General features: G+C 37.0%; 2 protein-coding genes and 1 pseudogene across 2 annotated transcripts in view; 2 read left to right on the plus strand and 1 right to left on the minus strand.

The window, feature by feature from the left end:
• LOC140958721 (S-formylglutathione hydrolase-like) overlaps window positions 1–9,091 on the plus strand; it is a 25,660-nt gene extending 16,569 nt beyond the window's left edge. Inside the window, exons 4-7 of the mRNA XM_073416282.1 lie at window positions 6,421–6,535; window positions 6,586–6,687; window positions 6,794–6,878; window positions 8,957–9,091. Of these exons, the coding sequence (XP_073272383.1) occupies window positions 6,421–6,535; window positions 6,586–6,687; window positions 6,794–6,878; window positions 8,957–9,091 (437 nt within the window). The remainder of the gene's footprint in view (window positions 1–6,420; window positions 6,536–6,585; window positions 6,688–6,793; window positions 6,879–8,956) is intronic.
• A 316-nt stretch (window positions 9,092–9,407) lies between these two features.
• Window positions 9,408–13,471, plus strand: LOC140960008 (eukaryotic translation initiation factor 3 subunit E-like). Its single transcript, XM_073418109.1, has 8 exons — window positions 9,408–9,704; window positions 10,201–10,355; window positions 10,600–10,827; window positions 10,920–11,041; window positions 11,508–11,727; window positions 12,315–12,457; window positions 12,891–13,028; window positions 13,199–13,471. Exons 1-8 carry the CDS (start codon window positions 9,494–9,496, stop codon window positions 13,296–13,298), a joined length of 1,317 nt encoding a protein of 438 aa, XP_073274210.1. The 5' UTR covers window positions 9,408–9,493; the 3' UTR covers window positions 13,299–13,471.
• A 616-nt stretch (window positions 13,472–14,087) lies between these two features.
• Window positions 14,088–16,696, minus strand: LOC140959258 (cytokinin dehydrogenase 1-like; annotated as a pseudogene).
• Window positions 16,697–17,884: the final 1,188 nt, after the last annotated feature.

Below are 17,884 nucleotides of genomic sequence, written 5' to 3' on the forward strand. Positions count from 1 at the left end.
AAAAAAAAAAAAAAAAAAAAAAGGGGAGTGGTGGAAAAATATAGTTAATTTCAGAAAAGATACAAGGAAATTACTTGAAAAATTTTACCTCTGCACTGGCAGTTGTGGACCTCGAAATAATCTCGGACCAGTTGAGCTCTTGGAGGAAGCCAGCGTCGGCCTCCGAAACAACATCTCGTAGCACGGCTTCCGCCAGGGGAATGGGCCCTGTCCCTATGATCCGGAGGTCATCCCGGTACATATCGTAGAGGTTGGCTCTGCTACGGAGGACCTTGGAGTAATGGTCCGACTTGAATTGGCGCAGGGGCACGGCGTCAGTCGGAGGAAGCCCCAGCTCCCCGCTACTACCAGACTGGCCTAGTGGGCCAGGGGTACCTGGTGCTCGGCGCTTCCTGGAAGGTGCGCTCCGTGGAACCTCAGAGGCATCAGCAACAGCCACCACGGTGACCTCCTCAGTACTGGCCTCTACGGCCACGGCCTTGCCCTTTCCAGCAGCATCCGAGCTGGCCTTTTGCTGCTTGCGGGCCGCAACTTTTTGGATCAGGGCATTCATGACTCTGCTAGCTGAAATAAAAGGAAATTAAAAAGCAAGGTTAAAAAAAAAAAAAAAAAAAAAAGAAAGAGGGGGGGTGGGGCTCGAGGATTGCATAAGGCCCGAGCCAAGTTCCATACCCTCATGACCCTGAGAGGAGACTTTGGCTGAGCTGAGCCCATAGTAGCACAATAGGTCCTCGGCTAGAAGGGTGGGGGTATGGAAACGCCGACCTTGGATAGCCCCGAAGGGCTCGAGAAAAGTAGGACTCTTGCGGAAGCCCGAAGGGGACAAGGGAGTTCAGGGAGAGCAGCTCTCCATTTGGAGTAGATGTCCCACAGGTCAGAGGGTTGGACGAAAAAGAAGTGATGTTTCCAAAACTTATTAGAGCTTGGGGCCCCCTCAAAAAACTGGCAGTTTGGCCGAGCTGAGAAATAGAAGGGACCCTCCTCCGACCTCTTAGGAAGGTAAAAATGGGAAAAGGTCAGGGGATCTACTGCATAACCTAAAGCTTTGAAGAGAACAACAAAGTTGCACAAAGTACGGAAGGCGTTGGGCGTAAACTGGCCGAGGTGAATTTGGTAAAATTGGCTGAGCTGTTGGAAGAAAAGGGGGAGAGGGAATCGAAGTCCACCCTCTATCTGGTCTTGGTAAAAGGTATAGTAGCCAGGAGGGGGATTGTTAGCTCTCTCCTCGGAATGGGGAAAGATAAAATTATAATCGGCCGGAGCATGGGAGAGAGCTCGGAGACGAACCTCGTCCGAGACATCCAACCACGAAGGGTGAAGCTCGTACCAAGGATCAGACGTCCCGGTCAGCCCCTCAGGACGACTGAAGCCGAGCTGGTTCAGGACTGCGCCGTCATCACCAGCTTCCAGGCGGGAGCTGAACCCCACGGCCTCAGGACGCTCACCGGACCCTGAGACTTCCATGAGGGGATCATACTGATCCACCTCACGAAAGATCTCCTCGGAGGTCGACTTCGAATGACTGTCGGGGGAGGCCATAAAAATAAATACCTAGAGGAGATTGGAATTGGGGAGTTGGGGAAGAAGGGAATTCTTTTCGGGGGTCGGAGCCGAGACGGAGGGAGAGAAAAGTGAAGAATGAATGAGGGTGACTAGTATTTATAGAGGGACCGGGACAAGATCGGACCGTAGATTTCAGATGAGCTGGACGGCTAGAATCGTCTCGAGATGCGTGAAAGTAACTGCGAGACTGACACATGATAGCGACGTTTCATATTCAGGGAGGGAGCCAGCATACCCAAAAGCCTCGGGGTTAATCTCAGCTCTGCTATATCTCGAAGGACTAGTTCAGCCAGTAGCAGGCTCTGTCTTTGAGCTCAGCACAGCTGCGGAATCAAAGCCCAGCCGAGGGTTATACCCATTAGAACAAAACGTGCCAGAACTCTACCGGATCAGCTCAGCTCCTTTAAAAACTTATTCACCTTAAGCACATCATAGCTAAGAATTTCTAAGCTCGGAGAGCCCTAGGCCACCGCGAGTTCGGACAACGAGCTTCTAGTCTACGACGTCAGCTCGACTTGAGAGGGGGGACTCGTGATACCCCCGGGTCGGGGATGGCCTTGGCTTACTCTCGGCGGCCCAGACAGCTGAAGGCCCAGTGACCAGGAACCCGTGCCAAGCCAGCTGCAGGCCAGGACCTCTTCCGGGAGGTCATTCAAGCCGACCTCCCAAATACCCATAATTGAGGCTTAGAAGATATGGCCGAGCTCCCATGTCGAGCTCCCATGCCGAGCTCCCGAGCCGACCTCCTTTGTAGTCCGATCGCGCCGATTGGACATGATTTTCCGACCTCCCGAGCCGAGCTCCCAGGAAATAAGGCTGCGTTTTCACGTCTCAACAAGATAACCCACAAAAATATAAACAAATCTAGAAGATATGACCAAATCTTTCACAAAATCCAACGAAATCTTGCAAGATTCTGAGGATCTAAATCTACCAAAATCAGGACTCTATTGTTCTCCTATAAATACCAGGTTTCGTTCATTATTTATTCATTCAGATATTCACATTCTCTTAGCACACACATTACTCTCTAAATTTTCTATTCTCTGACTTGAGCGTCGGAGGGGCTACGCCGGAACCACCTTCCGGCCCCCTTCTAACGTTCTTGTTTGTGGTTCCAGATTTCGCGAGTCAAATCCGAGCTCCCCACTGAAGATCCGACCTCCCAGCCATCGTTCCAAGGTTTGATCCTAGCTCTCTCAGCAAAGATCCGACCTCCCAGTTACCATCACCGATTTTAGCAACATCAGGTATCAACAGTGTTGTCAACACAAGGATATTTAATGACATCATAAATATTAAACTTAGTAATCTCGCAATCAAATTCCATAATAACGGTACTGCTATTATCATCTATTACGGATTTTGAAGTTTTAAAAAATAGTCTTCCTAACAAAATATGACTATTCTGATCACCACTTTTCATATCAAGAACATAGAAATCAGCAGGAAAAACCAAGTTATTTACTTGCACAAGAACATCCTCAACTACACCCATTGGATATGCACTTGACCTATCAGCCAATTGAATCGCAATTCCATTCTCATTCAAAGGTCCAAGTTTCAAGAAGGTATAAACAAAATAAAGTATGACATTAATAGAAGCATCCAAGTCTAAGGGCATCTCCAACCCAACTCCAAAATGGAGTATTCCTTCATTATAGAGAATGAATTTTCCTCCAACACATCTTTATTTGTCTACTCCATTTTAGAAGAAGGAATAGTAATCCTCTAAAAATGGAGGACAACTATTCAAATGGAGGATGGGGTGAAAGATACCAATAATTACAGAATTGCAATTATGAAAATTGCAATATAACCCTTGTAGTTTTATCAAAATTTTTGGCCAATTTTTTAATAATTTCGAATTTTTTAAATTATTTTCAATGTTAAATAATTTTTTGGCCACTTTTTAATTTCGAATTTTTTAAATGTTTTTAATTTTAAATAATTTTTTTGTCCATTTTATATTTTATATTTTGAATAATTTAATTCTGAAAAATTTATTTTAATTGTTTTATTTTTTTGCATGAATTAATTATAATTTACAATTTATAATAGTCACGAAATAGAATTAATGAACAATGTAATGACAAAAAATACATAACATAATTTACTACAAACATTTATTATCGATTTAACTTAACTTGATAAACATGCGATATTTGTAAACATAATAAAGTAGACAATAAAGAAACACACACAACAATAAAGATAAACATATCACCCAAAAAAAAAACACACACACACAACAATAAAGATAAACACATTCTTAGTTCATTGCAATCATGAGAGAACACTAGTATGGTGGAAGGTCGGACCCAGATGGTGAAGTTCCTCCGAAGAACTGTCCAAACGGTGTAGCAGTTCCGTCGGAGCCATCCCCCGTCTCCATTCTTTTCTGCCAAATTTTTTGTTGTTCTTTGATCAAGTATGCATGGACTGATTCATCAACGCACATAGGGTTCATCCTTAGTATTTTGTTTTCTTCTTTAAATAAATGTATTGTTTTAAATAAACGAGTCGAATACACATGTAGTTGCGTTATGTTTAGCGAATTAATTAAGTTTAGTTAAATAATACATTATGAAATTAATTAATTATATATATGTGTGTATTTGAAAATGAAATAAATTAGAGAAATGAAATATTTGGTAATATTTAAAAGATATGGGTCGAAAATGAAATAAATTAAAGAAATAGAGTATTTCTTAATATTTAAAGGAAATGGGTTGAAAATGAAATAAATTAAGAAATAGAGTATTTGGTAATATTTAGAGGATATGAGTTGGAGAAGGTTTTTGAAAATAGAGATCATGAATCTCTATTTTAGAGGATAGAAGATGAAAAATATAGGATATGGGTTGTAGATAGCATAACATAGCCATTTCAAGTCTAGTACCACCAATAGTACAAAGGATTGAAAACATACTTGGATCACTGCATTTGGTAGGGATTTTTATTTGAAAAACGGCATAAACATTTTCTCCTACCTTTATCTTTTGACATTCTTTCAACTTCTATCTCCTTTTCGTAGTGCACAATTCTTTCAAAAATTTGACATAGCGAGGTAATTGTTTAATAGCATCTAATAAAGGAACATTTACCTCACATCTACGAAAAGTATCATACAACTCCTTAACACTGTTTCGCTTTCTATTATCTTTCATTGCAAGCGGGAATGGGGCAATAGGTTTATAATCAGAAATAAGAGGAAACTCATCTTTTGGTGCACCATACTATTTGAGCTTTTTTCCTCCACTTTTATCTCCTTACCTTCTTTTTGCTTGGGTGGTGCTGGTGCCACCTTTTCTTGAATCTCCAATTCCTTACAATTTCTCAATGTAATTGTATTAACACTTTCTCTTGGAGTCACCTAACACTTTCTTCAACAAAAAATTTCTCTGTTCGGTGTTCAAGATCGACTTCTTCTTCAGATTTTCTACGACTCTTTCTTCAACCTATGGAGAGTCCTCTCAATTTCAGAATCGTACTCGAATTCTCTTTCCTTTGATGAGTCACCTGCGTGCATGAACAAACAAGAGAAGCACACAAAAAAATTAAACGCCTCTCCAGCAACGATGCCAAAATTTGGTAGCAATTCGTCGTGCCATGCGCAAATTAACCCAACTCAAATCAAATAAATAATATGCAGTAGTGTGAGTAGGGATCATTCCCAGTTGGTATGAATTTAATTGTGCCAAAAATAAAAAATAATAAAGTAATGGGAGGGATTTTCAAAGTTATTTACTATTAAAAAATTAAAAATTAAATTTTATCAAAACTAATTATAATGCAATGAAAATAAATTGATTAAATGAACTCCGAGGAAACAAATCTTGTCATGATCGACTCAACCAATGGAATTTATTAACTTGATCATCGATGTAATAAATATCAATTTAATTATATCATTGAATTCATATCCTATGTAATTCAGCCGTAGATTATATTAATAAAAATTAGTTGGCCAAACTAACAATCAAACAAATAATCAATAATCATGAAGAACGAAAAATTATTAATACTCAAAGAAAAAATTAAACACAAACATTACATCTGACAAGTAAATAAAATTCCAAGGCTTCGTCTTCCTCAACCAAAAATTAAAAGTTTAGCCACAAAAGACCATAAAATCTAGCTAGAACAAAAATATGAAAGTGAATATGAATCATCCATGAAAACCTAGGTAGATGGATAGATAGATAGATATATATATAATGTTATCTTGGATCCCAAGAAAATTAAAATATTTTTTTCTTTTTGGTCTTTTCAAAAATAAAGTTGGAAAATATTGCAAAAGTCTCCACCAATTGCTTCCATAATTCTTTAGATTCTTTTTTCCACATCCTTATTTCCTTTTGTATGAAATCGTGCTTCAGCGCCTTTAATTTTCCAATTATCGCATGACACCTGACTTTAACCAAGAGCACTGCACAGCTCTCTAGTTTGCTCCTTGGTTGATGCACTATTCTAACCAAGAGCTGTACACGGCTCTTCCCTCGCTACCTCCTCGTATGATATTGTGCTTCAAATTCCTCGCCTCATATTTCTCGTGAGCTTCACACGGCTCACTACGTCACTACTTTGATCGATTGATTCCGATTCAAGGGCTGCACACGGATCCTTCCAAAAATCAACAATATTTAACTTCATATATTTTCTTCTTTTCTTTCGGTGTCGAATGGCATGCCGAACTCGTCCGAGTTTATTTCTTCTATCAACTCGATTTCATCTCTTTCTCCTATACGCATTCAAAATCTGTGATTATGAACTATAAAACAAATTTAAACAATTAAAATTCACCTAATCACTATAAATTAGCTCAAATAAATATGTCAAAATATAATCTCATCAAATTGCCAGCGCTTCTCACTGAAAACTTTCCACAGCTGGATACATTTCGGGCATCTATATTTGGCCATTCAATGGGCGGGCATGGCGCACTGAAAATTTACCTGACAAATTCAAGGTCTGTTACATTATTAATTTAAATTTGATCTCAATGGTTTTCTTGTTGAGGTTTACTTTTGCTTTGATTCAATCAGTATCAGCTTTTGCACCAATTGTCAATCCTCTGACTTGTCCTTGGGGCCATGAAGCTTTCTCAGGTTACTTGATCGGGTGATAATAAAACTGATTGGGAGCTGTGATCTTTTAACGCGGGTATACTCTATTTAGAAGTATTTTTTTTTTCAAATTCTTTTTATTTTTAAATTATACGATGGAGTGGAACTATCAATTTGCAGGAATATGATGCTAGTTTTCTGCTATCAAAATTCAACAACGTCTCAGAAACCATTCTAATTGATCAGGTAATACTTAAGAGCGTAATTTGTCCTTGACAGTAGCTAAGTACTATTTGCCTGCAGGTTTGATGAAACTGATCGAATGGGCATGTACTTTGCCGTTATCTTGAAAAACATGTTATATTCAAGCACAATTTGTATTCAAACCAATTTTCAAAGTTGCTACCAAATTTTGAAAATGCATCTATCATTCACACTTCTCCAAACTCAAAATTTTCCTTATAAATAGTCATACATTTGCATTCATTCAATCCATCCCAAGACTAGCAATAAACAAGCAATTGAGTGTTGTATAGTCTAGTCATTTAGATAAATTTTAGTATGCTATGTGGTTGCGGCATTGTCCGATAATTTCATATCAGAAAGAATTTTCTATGTGATTATAGTTGTGTGATTTTCATTTTGAAAGTGAGATTGATTGTGTCATCCAAGAATAATTATTCTTGAGGTTCTTGGTGACCCTAAGTTATTCTATGGAGAGTTGTTGTTATCTTCTATTGTTATAAGAATGATTTGTACCCATTATTAATATAGTAGAGATTCCTTTCGGTGGACTTCGGTCTCGTGGTTTTTCCCTAATTTGGGTTTTCCACGTAAAAATCTTTGTGTCGTTTTTCTTCATAATTATTATCACTGTTGATATTGTGGAAATATTTTGATCCGAAATTACCGCTAAAAGGAAAAGAATCAACGCTTCGGCTGTACGAAAAGTTATTTAATTTGGCTATATTTCCCAACAAAACAATCATTGATAAACGTTTTAATGAACAAAAATCTATACTTAATGCCTTCACTTTGCTGGAACAAATTGGCTTTGTTGTTGATTTAAATTTGGCATTCAAATATTTTTAGAAGTTGTAGTTGAATTTATTTAATACTGTCAGTAACAAAGTAAATTTTAATAAATTTTACAAGCAAACGTCCAACATGTGCAACTTCAGATCATGCTCAAAGACTAAACCACAATATACGTTTAGACAATTTATGACCAACTTTAAAGCTGTGGCACTCTCAGAAACTTGGTTTATTGCCGATTTTTTTGCATTCAATTTGCCATGGGTGATGACTTGAGTCTATTCGCATACAAGAAACATGCTTTGTTGTGGGATTGTAACTGAAGGGAAATATAATTTTTTTAATTTAAATGATTTTTTTAATATTATTTTTTTCTTTTTAATTTGATTGTGTATAATATCTTATGAGATTTTGTCTTTCTAGATAATGAGATAATTATGCAAATATTATCATGATATGATATCAATATTCAAAAGGAGTTTTGTTCATAATTAAACTCTTACTTCCTTGTGAAATATGGTTCTTTGTGGAGATAATCTCTATGTGAGAGAAAATCCATAAATAAGAGAAACAATGACACTATTAAGGTTGGCTGCATTTTTCGGCTAATCATTCAAGGTCTTTTGCATGTCGTGGATTTCAGAAAACGATTCCCCAAGGACGTTGCTGTTTTGAAGAGTGCTGTTGCTCGTGCTGCTGTGATTGTTGGAGACATCTCAGACAACACACGTGCAAGTGTTGGCTGAAGATTGGGTTTTGTTACTCCAAGTTTTTGACATCACGTTTTTTACTTTCTTGAATAAGTTCTATTCTGGTTATTTGTTTTTTAGAAAGCATTTATTTTCTCACGTATTGAAAAAATTGATTTTAGTAATAACCACTATTGGTATTGTTTTCGTGTAAACTCATTGGTTTTTATAGTGATTGATTTTTGCCCTGAGGCACCACACAAATATTTATACTTGTGCAAATTTAATCTTGTTCATCGTATTTATTTAAAGTCTATTTGTGTTACAAACTTTAATATTCCGCTGTATGTTGTCTTAAATGTTATAACATTTAGCACAACATTTAATTATGATAAAACACAAATTTACAATCTTGCACTACTGGTATTAAATAAACTCGCATCTGTCAAACAATATTCCTTACAATAACTTTTTTGCATCGCAATGGAAAACCAATATTTTGGTACTGGTAGTAGGTTGTGCATCATACCTCGAAGGACTGGGTTGAGAGGTCGCTGGAGAACATTTATGTGTTGCCATTTGGATGTTCTATCTTTTTATGGAGACAATGACAAATTCTTGCTTGATCAACTTCAACCGCACGAGTTTGAGGTGGCGTGTCGGAAAAGCAGAAACTGTTGCAAAGAATCTCTCATTCTCAATTTTCTAAAATATCTAATTACATCCCTTATTTGATGCATAACGACTTTGCTGTTTTTTTCTAATAGCACATCATAACTATTTACGTTAAATATTGTGAGTCATTAGGAAAGAGCAAAATGATGGATGAAAGTAATTTATTTTAATTCATAATTTTCATCGATAATTTTTCTATCAAGGATCTAAAAACATTAGACTGTATCCATGCTCTGTTATTATATAATTTATATAAAATTGGACCACTTTGATTATACAGTACTAGTTTGGCTTCCAAATTATATTATTTCGACCCCAATTCGTAATATAAATAAATAAAGGGACCCAAGTGTAATATATATAAGTTCGGGGGATATGAGTTATTGTTCCATTCATCCGAATTCCTGAATCAAAATCCAAAACCCTAACCACAACGTATGCTCGCAGATCCACCAAGAATTCATGGCCGCGAAATACGACCTGACACAGCGTATTGCGCCGCAGCTTGACCGTCATCTGGTGTTCCCTCTACTTGAGTTTTTACAAGAGAGAGGATTGTACCCCGAGGAGGATATTTTGAAGGCAAAAATCGAGCTGCTTAACCACACAAACATGGTCGATTATGCCATGGACATACACAAGTCCCTCTATCGATCTGAAGATGTTCCACAAGGTATGATTTTTTTTTGATTAGCCATGACAATTAGGGTCGGAGGGATGGAGATGGTTAGGGTATTTTTCGTGTGAGTGAACGTATGCGGTTTAATCTTCGTTCAGATGGATTTTCTGACTGAGATTGTGAGTACTGTATTTAATACTTGATTTTCGATACTTACTGATATATATTTTTTACTGTGTCATGGATGTCTGTGTGTGCTGAGGAAAGTTGTTTTTGTTTCTGTTTTTTAATTATCTCCATGTGCTGGCTTTATTTCTTTGGATTTTGGACATATTTTTGATTTTTTACTATTGGTCTTGCAAATTTTGTTTTGATTCTTTTTAGAACTGGAACTTATTGTTATTTAATGCGATCTGTTTTTTATGGGCATCGGGTATAAATTCTTTATTATCTGTGCTGCTGTGAATTGCTATTTAGATTTACATTTTATGATGCAGTGTTCTGCAGTCAGTGTTTGATTAACTGTTTTTGAGTTTTTTCGATGGTTTAGAAATGGTGGGGAGAAGAGCCGAGGTGGTGGGTGGGTTGAAGTCATCGGAAGAGGCCGCAGCTCCCATAGTTACCTTTCTGCAGAATCCTAATGCAGTTCAGGAACTGAGAGCTGACAAACAGCATAATCTTCAGATGCTCAACGATCGCTATCAGGTTGACATTTAACTACTTTGTGTAATTTGTTGTTATCTTCTTCGGTGGATGTCAGCATTTAATCATCATACTGGTCTGATGCTCATCCAATCTAGCATCCCCGATTCACGTGCCATTGATGTGAGAATTAAATTCTCAAGGATATTTTTTTGTTGTGCAATTGACGACCTCTTTACCATTCATTTTTCGGACCTTATCGTGAAACTTTAAGGTAACTGATTAACCATTTGTTCTTGTTTCTCAGATAGGTCCAAAGCAGATAGAAGCACTGTATAAGTATGCCAAATTTCAGTTTGAATGTGGCAACTACTCTGGTGCTGCCGATTATTTGTGTCAGTACAGGGCCTTGTGTACAGACACGGAAAAGAGTTTAAGTGCATTATGGGGAAAACTAGCAGCAGAGATATTGATGCAGAACTGGGATGTTGCACTGGAGGAGCTCAACCGCCTGAAGGAAATAATTGACTCTAAGGTTGCTATAACTGCCATCTAAACTATTAGCTTGTGCGGTTACTCCTTGGTTGTTACAGGATATTGAATTTTATTATTGTTCATGTCTTGCAGAGTTTCTCTTCTCCATTGAATCAAGTACAAAGTAGAATATGGCTATTGCATTGGAGTTTGTTCATCTTCTTCAATCATGACAATGGAAGAACCCTAATTATTGACTTGTTCAACCAGGACAAGTATGAATCTGGAACTTATTTACATCCCCTTTTGTTTTATTTGGTCTGGTGATTTTAGAAGATGATTATGTTGCTTCTCCTAATAGTGTTACTTCAGTTGTCTAACACCTAGAGTTATCAAAGGAGGAGGTTGTATTGTTTGTCTTGTTATTATTACTGTGTCTGAACCAGCAAAAAAATCATAATGCTAGAATCATTGGCATGTGACAACCGATAGATACGGTCTCCATCCCCTCCACTCCAGAAAATGTATTACTTATATTCTAAAATTTTGGTCAATAACTCAAAGTTTACCCGACTACTTGCATGTATCTTAGCAGCCTACCTTCCAAGCATCACACATTCACACTTTTTTGGGGATGCGGCGGATGCCATATTTGATTATAGTGCCTCATGTGACATTGATCTGTTCTCTCTATCTAACGCAGAATTCTTCAAGAATTTCTAAATGATAAATCTCTTTCAGGTATTTGAATGCCATTCAAACAAATGCTCCTCATCTTCTACGTTACCTGGCAACTGCTTTCATCGTCAACAAAAGGAGGCGGCCTCAACTTAAAGATTTCATCAAGGTTATTCAGCAAGAGCAGTATTCTTATGAAGATCCAATCACAGAGTTTTTGGCATGTTTATATGTCAACTATGACTTTGATGGGGCTCAAAGAAAGATGAAAGAGTGTGAAGAAGTAAGCTTCCTAACTGTAAACAGTTCTTCAATCATATTCATCTGTAAGATCCTGTCATTGTGAAAAAAATAAGTATGTAAATCATACTTATTTATATTTATGTTTCAATACCTTTATTTTTTGTGTTTCACCTTTCTTAGGGATTTAGAATTGCATGTTGATTATTGTTGGATCTATAAATTTAATTGCATATAAGTGTAAATGATAATATATGATTCATATCAACTGTACCTCAACTATGACAGGCTCATTGTTTAACATTATGTTTCTATGCTTGCTGAAAATTCATTTCTGATTCAAGTGTCCCCATGTTCATCGATCTGTTGTGAAGAGATAAGTTCATTTATTGCAGTTGTGTTATGATAATTGCCATGCCAGATGAAATGGTTTTTAGAAGATTTCTGATCTATGTTGGTTATGTTGCTATCTGCTAAGTGCGGTAATCCAGTGCTACTGAGTTGACTGGTCTTTACTTTTTATTTGGAGTTGACAGATAATTGCCTTTTGTGTTTAATATTATCCTGAGTTGATTGTCATCTCATTGAGTATCCATGTTCATATGACTAAGTCTTATCATCATGTTTCAGGCAATCCTAAATGATCCATTCCTTGGTAAACGGGTTGAGGAAGGAAATTTTACTACTGTACCATTAAGAGATGAGTTCCTTGAGAATGCTCGACTTTTCATTTTTGAGACCTACTGTCGCATTCATCAGCGCATTGACATGGGGTATGTGCCTGACATTGTTTTTAGGACAAGAAAATTTATGCCACAGAAGCCTTCACCTCTCCCCAATTCACCACACACACAAACACACAAGCCCCTCTGTGTGTTTTATGGTATTTTTCTGTAGTGAATATAATTGTGTATCAAATCTTAATGGTTGATCACAAATAGCTTGATTGATGCCTAATTGCGGCTTTGTTGCTTTCTTGATCATCTGAAGAAGATTTCATTGCAAATATATTTTTTCTCCTACTCATTTTAAGAATACTATGATAGTGTCTGAGTTTCTTATTTGTGTTAAAAAGTCATTCTGTTTAATATGCATCCATGCTGTAGTGTGACGCTGAAGTGCCAGCCCATTTTTTTGGTGTCGACTCTTTTTTCGTAGTTGAATGAATTTGTACCATATTGAGTTACACTTGGTGCTGTTTGACAGTGTGCTCGCTGAGAAACTGAATTTGAACTATGAAGAGGCTGAGAGATGGATAGTGAATCTCGTAAAGACTTCAAAACTTGATGCCAAGATCAATTCCAAGACCGGAACAATCACAATGGAACCCAATTTTCCCAATGTGTAAGTTGCACCAATACAAATCATATTGTGAGAATAACTGTTTAGACTTTGTTTTGACGGTCAAGATCTTATCAATATCATATTTCGTGTACAAAGATAAATAACATGTCTTTATAAACGAAATTTAAGCATGATTTACTTGGCCATGATATACTATTTTTCACTTCCAGGTATGAACAGCTTATCGACCAAACTAAAGCACTTTCAGGGCGCACCTATAAACTAGTAAGCCAGCTCCTGGAACATGCTCAGTCGCAAACTGCTCGGTAGATTGTGCCTGCACCGGCTGTTGATTTTGGTCTGAAACAATTTGGATTTACCGAGTTTGATGAAGTGCCCTTTTTTTTAATCTCGAAATTTGACAGTTTTAAAAATGAATTTTTGGCATTTTTCACAAGCTAGCTGATGGATCGTCACTGCTAGAATTATGTTTATTTTTGGGATACTCGCGTATATTTAGTGTATGATGGTTTGTAAGAGCAAACAGGGTAAGAACTCTAGCAAAAGAATTATGAATAAAAGTGATATTATATAAATTTATCAATCATCAAAATAACATATAACTAAAAATAAGTCTTTAATTTCGGCGGAGTAATTATTGTTCCTATAAATTTATGAATGTACTATTTTTCTAGAAAAATTAAATATTGATTTTAGAAAACTTTTTTACGTGTGCTTGAATTCATAATGAACAGGGGCGACCCTTTTGGTAACTTAAGAAAACAGAATACCAATCCTACCAATCCGGGAATTGCGTCGCGTGAATGGCTGTGACTACTTTATTATTCTTTAATTTTCAATAAAGCTTTGGGTTACGAAATGAGTGATGTTATATTTACATCCATATTTGTACAGTAATTTGTACAATACAAAAATTTTAATACAGAAATTTAATTTGTCAAAATTTCACTATATATAGAATACAAAATCTCGCAATATAACAATAAAATCTCGGGATATAATGGTTGTAAATATTGCTGTAACGATATATTAATTGTACTTTTAGTATTATTCTTACGAAAATTTCCAGTTTTGAAATAATTTTTAAAGATGTATTAAAAGAGACGCGTGCTCTCTCCATCCATTCTCACTGGTTAATCTTCATCATCTCTCTGAGTGAAAGTTATGTTCAATGTCTGAAATCGTAGCAATTCCTTGAATTTATATATGAGATGTTGTGCTTTATTCTGAGATCCTGAAAACGTGATGCCCCGGTGGTAAAAGATAAATCTGAGACAGAAAGTACAAAACTTGTTCAACCATGTACACTTTTATACGTCTGTGCCTTGGATATAGTAATAGCTCTATTTACTTATGTTTTCATTGTCGTGTCAAGGCATTTGCTCTTGGAAAGATTTTTTGTCCAGGAGCCAGGATTGCCAAGGGATCATAGGTCAATTTTCTTTTGGTGAAAACTTCCCAGTGACTGCCAAAGTGAGCTTTCCACTCTGCTTTAGTGTTATGATGGGGCAAATATTGTTTTATTCCCAGGCGGTTCTTTTCACGGAACTCTAAAATTATGTTGTTTTGAGACAAAATGTATTCCAGGTCATCTTTTCCCCTAGAAGATGGCATTGCTGAAGCTAGGAAGGCAACTAGGTATAAAACATCCTCGTCAGGTGTAATCATGGATGTTCGTGTTTTCCATCTGTGGCAAAGAATGAGTTTATACTGTGGTTTGATTAATGGAAAGATGACATGCATTCTAGATATCAGTACCTTGATTTGTTGACGGGATAGATCAGGACAGGACCATTGCTTGTATCCTTGACGATGTTTCCAAAAACTTCTTGGGCGAACTCATGGATCCTACTCCTAGGAATAAGAAGATTTAGCCAAGGGTGTGGAACCTCCCACAGTCCTTTTTCCCTAAGTTTTATCTCCGACGTGTGCACTCTATCCAGGAAATCTGTGTAGGGGACTTCTGACCAGAAGAGAGTGGACTTAATGTAATTCAATTTTGATAAGAGTGTATCGAGCTACTGCATGCTCAAATAGAGTCGAACACGTCAGCAACTTCTGCCAGATAAATGAATAGTGATTACAATGATATGGATTAAAAACTGTCACCTGATCAATGTTATCGGGCCCTTCTGGATTGAAGTATTTTGCGACTTCCAGGCAAAATAGAATCTTTCCTTCTGAAGAGAATTGGTTTGCCTGAACAGGGTCTTTTGGTTTGAAAGATGATCTCCAATAATTTAATAAACCGGTTCTGTTAATGATGACAAACCCTTCTATATAATCAAAAGTTTTTTCTGAAGATATTAGATGCTCTTGATCTTTGGTGAACGCAGAGAAGTCGGAATAAAGTGCTCTGATCCATTTAACCTGAGGAGTGACAGCTTAGGTGACAAACTAATGATAAAAAAAGTACGGTAGTAATGTTTGTCATATAATGACCTTTCGGGGGGCTGCCTCCAAGGCAATCTTAGCTTGGCTAATGATCCCAAATTGTCCTAGTCCTCATGGAAGAGATCAGCATTCTGATCTTCTGAACAAGTTACCACTTCTCCTCTGCCTGCGCAGAAATTAAAGTTTCTGTTCTTGTCAATCTCGCAGGACATGTAACTGATCACATGCTGATTATTTTTTCGAAATGCATTTCATCTTTCTTAAATATACATGTCAATACTAAATTTAACCATCTTAATACTGTGCATGTGCGGATGACAAACCTGTGACCACTTTCAGTTCGTAGACATTGTTGATCTGTGGTCCATGTCGAAACGCCTGTCCGCTAACTCCAGCATTTGATAGTGTACCCCCAACTGTGAGATGGAGATAATCAGTCCATGATCTTGGTGCCAGCCCTTGTTTAAGACTCTCCTAGAGAATGTTAATCCAAAGCTCTCCAGCTGAGACATCAACATAAGGTAGTTTTCCATTGTGAAACTCATTTTCGGCACCTGAAGCGATTCCATAATAATAATTACACCTTGATATGCCTCTGCTTGGCTTTGTAGGGCGTGGCCACGGCCTCTGGCAGCAACCGTAAGCTCTGAAGTCAAACCCATATGGAAAATACACTTTATAATGGAAGATATATCAAAAACCGATTTTGGGTATAACACTGCATATGGCATGATATGGTATCTATTGCCAAAGTCCCTTGCCGCACGTTCAAGATTATCAAAACTTAGGTTCCCATCAAATGACATCTTTGCTAGTGATGAATGTATGACTGATGGAACTGAGTGAAGAGATGCTGTGGGGGTGACAAAAGGCTGCTTGGAGCAGAGGTGCTCTCTATTCACCGTGAAGCCAAGTACAAAAACTAAAATAAGCATTGGGGATATATTTTTCTTCTGAAAGAAACTTTGAGGTTGTGCAGTTATCATCTCTTTTAGTTACTTGAGAAAAAACAGAAATTGTTCTTGTGTAGATAAATGATGAATATGCTGAGGATGGACGAGAATTTATAGAGTCCTGTGAAGAAATTCTTGTGGATTGAGTGCATACAGTAGTCTATTGCTAGCAAAAAGTATATCGAGAAATTTTCTAGCTACTCTTTAAACCCGAGCAGAGATTAATACAAGAAGACTTACTGGTGCCTATACTTTATCGATTTAACTGCCACCTTTTTATTTTCTTGTCACATTCTTTTTGATTTTATTTATTTTTGGAAAATATATTTGTTCCCTTGACTGCAAACTATTCACATTTTAGGAAATTTATTGCTTCATTTTCGTTACTGAATGATTCTATGTAATTATAGTTCGGGTACTGTATGTCAGGCAGTGAATCCTTGATCCCATGAATCGCTTATATTTGGCCTAATTTATCCGAGTCAATGAAAACTACCCGAACACTTACTTGTGTTAGTTGTCCGATCGATCGGATAAAATTCTTGAGAATTATATATGAACTTAACAATCTTCTCCATAGAATTGACTTTTGTGGTTGAGTTAAGTCCAAATCTCAATCTTAACATGTATTAGAGCTCCACCGTTATGTGTTCGACAACTCATAGTTGGTCACCCGTTGTCTTGTAAACTTTAGGTTCAAATATCTGGCAGTTGCATGTATGGACTTGTATAATCCTCTCTTCTTTAACTGATTTTTGGAGTTGGGTTAGGTTCAAATCAATCTTAACCATTAATTACACGGGGAGGGTTTATAAGCTAGGATCGAACAACGCCACACACAAGTGGGGTGGCATCTGTTTGAAGTGTTGAAATCTCTGTTCCAAGTTCTACAAACCGCATGATATTTTATAATATTTTATTTGTTTTCATTTGCATGTATGGATTCTACAGAGAAAATCATTTAATTTAATTTTCTGCTGGTGAATGGAAGCTTTGGGGTGGCCCCTACCAGATTTCATTGCAGAAAATCGGTTTCCTTTTCTATCTCTGAACCTTCTTTGCCGATGTAAGTGTGGCTTACTTTTTTACGAAAAGTAACTGAAAAGGCGAACTATATCCTTCTGTATTGAAAAATAGGCCATCATTAATTTATACCCTTAGTTCACATCAACTCCATAGACTCATCACTACGTTAATTGGATTTGGATATGTGGATGATTTTAATTTCGTCTTTCAACGCCTTGATTAAAATATTGTAGAGTATCTATGATATTTGATTGAACGGCAATATTTGTGCCTAGTTAGCATAAATGTTCAACTTTGATACGACTGGGTGAGTCATGTTTGTCTCTAGGGGCATCATAATTCACGTTGCTTTGTTTTATATTTGAGAACCTTTTGGTGCATGGACTCAAAAAAATATGCTGTAAATATTAACATACAAAAATTTGGTCCTCAAATTTCTTTTTGTTTTCTTGGCTCGGATCAATTGATACTTCCGAATTCCATTTGATTTATATGCAATCAATCAATGTTAAAGTCATGTTT

Source organism: Primulina huaijiensis, chromosome 15 (genome assembly GCF_012295235.1).
Source record: "Primulina huaijiensis isolate GDHJ02 chromosome 15, ASM1229523v2, whole genome shotgun sequence".
Taxonomy (NCBI): Eukaryota; Viridiplantae; Streptophyta; class Magnoliopsida; order Lamiales; family Gesneriaceae; genus Primulina; species Primulina huaijiensis.

Bases quoted from the DNA above. Each gene is read 5' to 3' on its own strand.
- LOC140960008 (XM_073418109.1), top strand. From the start codon at position 9,494: ATGGCCGCGAAATACGACCTGACACAGCGTATTGCGCCGCAGCTTGAC. The intron at 9,705-10,200 runs GTATGATTTTTT...TCGATGGTTTAG, and splicing joins ATCTGAAGATGTTCCACAAG to AAATGGTGGGGAGAAGAGCC. The intron at 11,042-11,507 runs GTATGAATCTGG...AATCTCTTTCAG, and splicing joins GACTTGTTCAACCAGGACAA to GTATTTGAATGCCATTCAAA.